This window comes from Sinocyclocheilus anshuiensis, unplaced genomic scaffold (genome assembly GCF_001515605.1).
Source record: "Sinocyclocheilus anshuiensis isolate Anshui unplaced genomic scaffold, SAMN03320099.WGS_v1.1 scaffold537, whole genome shotgun sequence".
NCBI classification, from domain to species: domain Eukaryota; kingdom Metazoa; phylum Chordata; class Actinopteri; order Cypriniformes; family Cyprinidae; genus Sinocyclocheilus; species Sinocyclocheilus anshuiensis.
This window is the reverse complement of record NW_015539854.1, coordinates 692592-696027: the sequence shown is the minus strand read 5'-3', so window position 1 is coordinate 696027 and position 3436 is coordinate 692592. Positions and strand designations below refer to the sequence as shown.

At 40.3% G+C, this 3436-nt stretch overlaps 1 protein-coding gene across 1 annotated transcript in view; it reads left to right on the top strand.

Moving 5' to 3' along the window:
• The window catches only part of arg1 (arginase 1), a 7955-nt gene extending 4768 nt beyond the window's left edge, over positions 1-3187 (top strand). Inside the window, exons 5-8 of the mRNA XM_016481143.1 lie at positions 1216-1310; positions 1398-1502; positions 1592-1728; positions 2921-3187. Of these exons, the coding sequence (XP_016336629.1) occupies positions 1216-1310; positions 1398-1502; positions 1592-1728; positions 2921-3084 (501 nt within the window). The 3' untranslated portion in view covers positions 3085-3187. The remainder of the gene's footprint in view (positions 1-1215; positions 1311-1397; positions 1503-1591; positions 1729-2920) is intronic.
• The last annotated feature ends 249 nt before the right edge of the window (positions 3188-3436 follow it).

Here is a 3436-nt window from a genome sequence, read left to right as displayed (position 1 = left end):
GTTGACTGTTTTTCACTAGTTTTGCATTTGGCTAGGGTCAGTGTCACTACTGGTAGCATGAGGCAATACCTGGACCCTACACAGGTTGCACAGGCAGTCCAACTCCTCCAGGATGGCACATCAATATGTGCCATTGCCAGAAGGTCTCCAAGCACAGTCTCAAGAGCATGGAGGAGATTCCAGGAGACAGGCAGTTATTCTAGAAGAGCTGGACAGGGCTGTAGAAGGTCCTTAACCCATCAACAGGACCGGTATCTGCTCCTTTGTGCAAGGAGGAACTGGCGCCCTGTGCTTTTCACAGAGAGCAGGTTCATCCTGAGCACATGTGACAGACATGAAAGGGTCTGGAGAAGCCGTGGAGAACGTTATGCTGCCTGTAACATCGTTCAGCATGACCGGTTTGGTGGTGGGTCAGTGATGGTCTGGGGAGGCATATCCATGGAGGTACGCACAGACCTCTACAGGCTAGACAATGGCACCCTGACTGCCATTAGGTATCAGGATGAAATCCTTGGACCCATTGTCAGACCCTACGCTGGTGCAGTGGGTCCTGGGTTCCTCCTGGTGCACGACAATGCCCGGCCTCATGTGGCGAGAGTATGCAGGCAGTTCCTGGAGGATGAAGGAATTGATACCATTGAATGGCCCCCACGCTCGCCTGACCTAAATCCAATAGAACTTTATCCAATAGGGCATTATGTTTCGGTCCATCTGACTCACGTCAGACTGTCCAGGAGTGATACCCTGGGCCAGATCTCGGAGGAAATACCGTCGTTGTCAGGCATGCATACAAGCACGTGGGGGCCATACAAACTACTGAGTACCATTATGAGTTGCTGCAATGAAATTTCAGCTAAATGGTCTAGCCTGCTGCATCATTTTTTCACTTAGATTTTTGGGGTGTCTTTGAATTCAGCCCTCTGTAGGTTGATCATTTTCATTTCCATCAAACCATGTGGCATCCTTTCGTTCCTAACACATTACCCAGTCCATATCAGTATAGATATCCAGCATGATATTTTTCCCCATTGACATCTGATGTGTTTTCAAAGTGCTCCTTTAATTTTTTTGAACAGTGTATTTTATTCCTGTTTGAGGTTTAGGTGAAATACTACTATTAATAAGGTCCACTCCTTTAGCTTTATTTGAGATGGCATTTTATGATTTGAAACATTGAAAATATTTTGTAAAAAAAAAAATTCTAATCTTTCTTAGATTCCCATAATTCCACATTTCTCATGGTTAAAGCCTTGTGTAGCAGCTAAGGACATTGTCTACATTGGACTCAGAGATGTAGACCCAGAAGAACAGTAAGTCTGTCGATTCTACAAAATAATTTATGCATATCACTATTTCATGATTCGTTATGAAGTCCAAATCACACACTTACATCACAGTTATATCCTGAAGCACCTTGGAATCAAAACGTTCTCCATGACAGAGGTTGATCGGCTTGGAATAGCAAAAGTAATGGAGCAGACGTGTGATCACATGTTTTCAAAGTACGTGTGTGAATTATTTTCTATTTTTCATGACCTAATCTTCATAAGAGTAAATATGTATTGAAGCATTGCTACTCTTTCTGGATCAGGGTGAAAAAACCCATCCACCTCAGTTTTGACATTGATGCACTGGACCCATCGGTCTCACCTGCAACAGGCACACCTGCAGCGGGAGGACTGACCTACAGAGAGGGCATTTACATCACTGAACACATCTGTCAGACAGGTGAGAACATGAGGATATGTCCATCTCTAAATGGTAAGAGATTTCTAAAACTTCCAGGCTAACAAACTGGCAGCTATTTGGCCTTTCTGAAATTATTAAAGCGGTCATATGATGCGATTTCAATTTTTCCTTTCTCTTTGGAGTGTTACAAACGCTTGGTGCATAAAGATCTGTAAAGTTGCAAAGACTAAAGTCTCAAATCCAAAGAGATATTCTTTATAAAAGTTAAGAGTCAACCCAGCGCATTTTATGGAGGACTGTTTCCTGATCCTGGAAGAGTAGACTACAATGCAGGCTGTCAGACTGTAAGTACGTTTTTTATATTTAAAGGATTTGCCACTGATGATGCAAACGCAAGTTTTTAGGGCAATGTAGAGTAGCGCTTGTTGTTTGTCATTTCTCCGATCACAAATGCAGACATGGTTTTATGTTTACACGGCGCGATGCAACGCAACGCGTAAAAAGACAGTAGAAGTCATTATAATCCATAATTATGTCCCCACTGGATGCAACAAATGCCTCATTTACAATGGGCTTTAATGTTTATGTCTCGTCGCTCCGGCCGGACAGGGCATCACAGTATGGTAAGGGACGTAACATTTCCGTCACATGCTTGAGGTATTCGGCCAATCACAATGCTCTGGATAGCTGGCCAATCAGAGCACACCTCGCTTTTCAGACCGATGAGCTTTATAAAAATCGACGCGTTTCAGAAAGGCGGGGCATAGAGGAGAAACAATCATTTTTTTAACCTAACAAAAGTTTTTTGAACCTTAAACCGCATAAACACATTTCATTACACCAAATACACAAAATAATGTTCTTTTCAGCAACATCATATGATCCCTTTAACCAAAAATTCAAGCACACTTGTCTGACGAACAAATGATTTAGCTCTCCCTTGTGTCAGTTTCAAAACAACAACCCAGTTAATGAATAAATATAGAACATTTTCTGTTTAAATATTTTTAGTAGAAAATATCAAGTAAAATAAAAGTTGAACCAATGTTGTGTGCATCTCAGTAAAGTGAATTATAATAAATCTACATTATGCACTCTAGATCAGCTATTAAAAAGCCATATTAACATTTCTTTGCTTGGCTATTGCTAAATGAGCAAATTTCATTATCATAATCCTTCTTGGTCTTTCTTAGGCATGTTGACATGAATGTATGTTTTGACTTCCCTCCAGGTCTTCTCTCTGCTGTAGACATGGTGGAAGTGAACCCAAAGCAGGGCAAAACAGAGGATGAAATTAAATCAACAGTAAACGCTGCTGTGGATCTGTTACGGAGTTGCTTCGGACGGGTCCGCGAGGGGTCTCATGAGCCCGATTACCAAATTCCAAATCCATAAATCACAGGCTTTATTTTTGTTATTTTGTTTTCTCTTTTTGTTATATTTACTTACTGGCATCATTATTTAGGCCATCATGTAATTTAAATTGAATTTAAAAGGGTAATTTCCATTTATTTTATTCCTGTATAAAAGTGAATTCCAAAGATATATGCAAATTATACCCAGTGTTGTGCAAGTTACTTCCAAACTGTAATACATTATGAATTACTTGTTACAGTTATTTAAAAGTAATTCCTTACCTTACAATATTACTGTCTCAGAATTGTAATGCGTTACATGACTCCTGTATTACCTTTGAGTTACTTTCACCAAAATAACTACAGAAGAAGTAGAACTTAACATTCTAAAA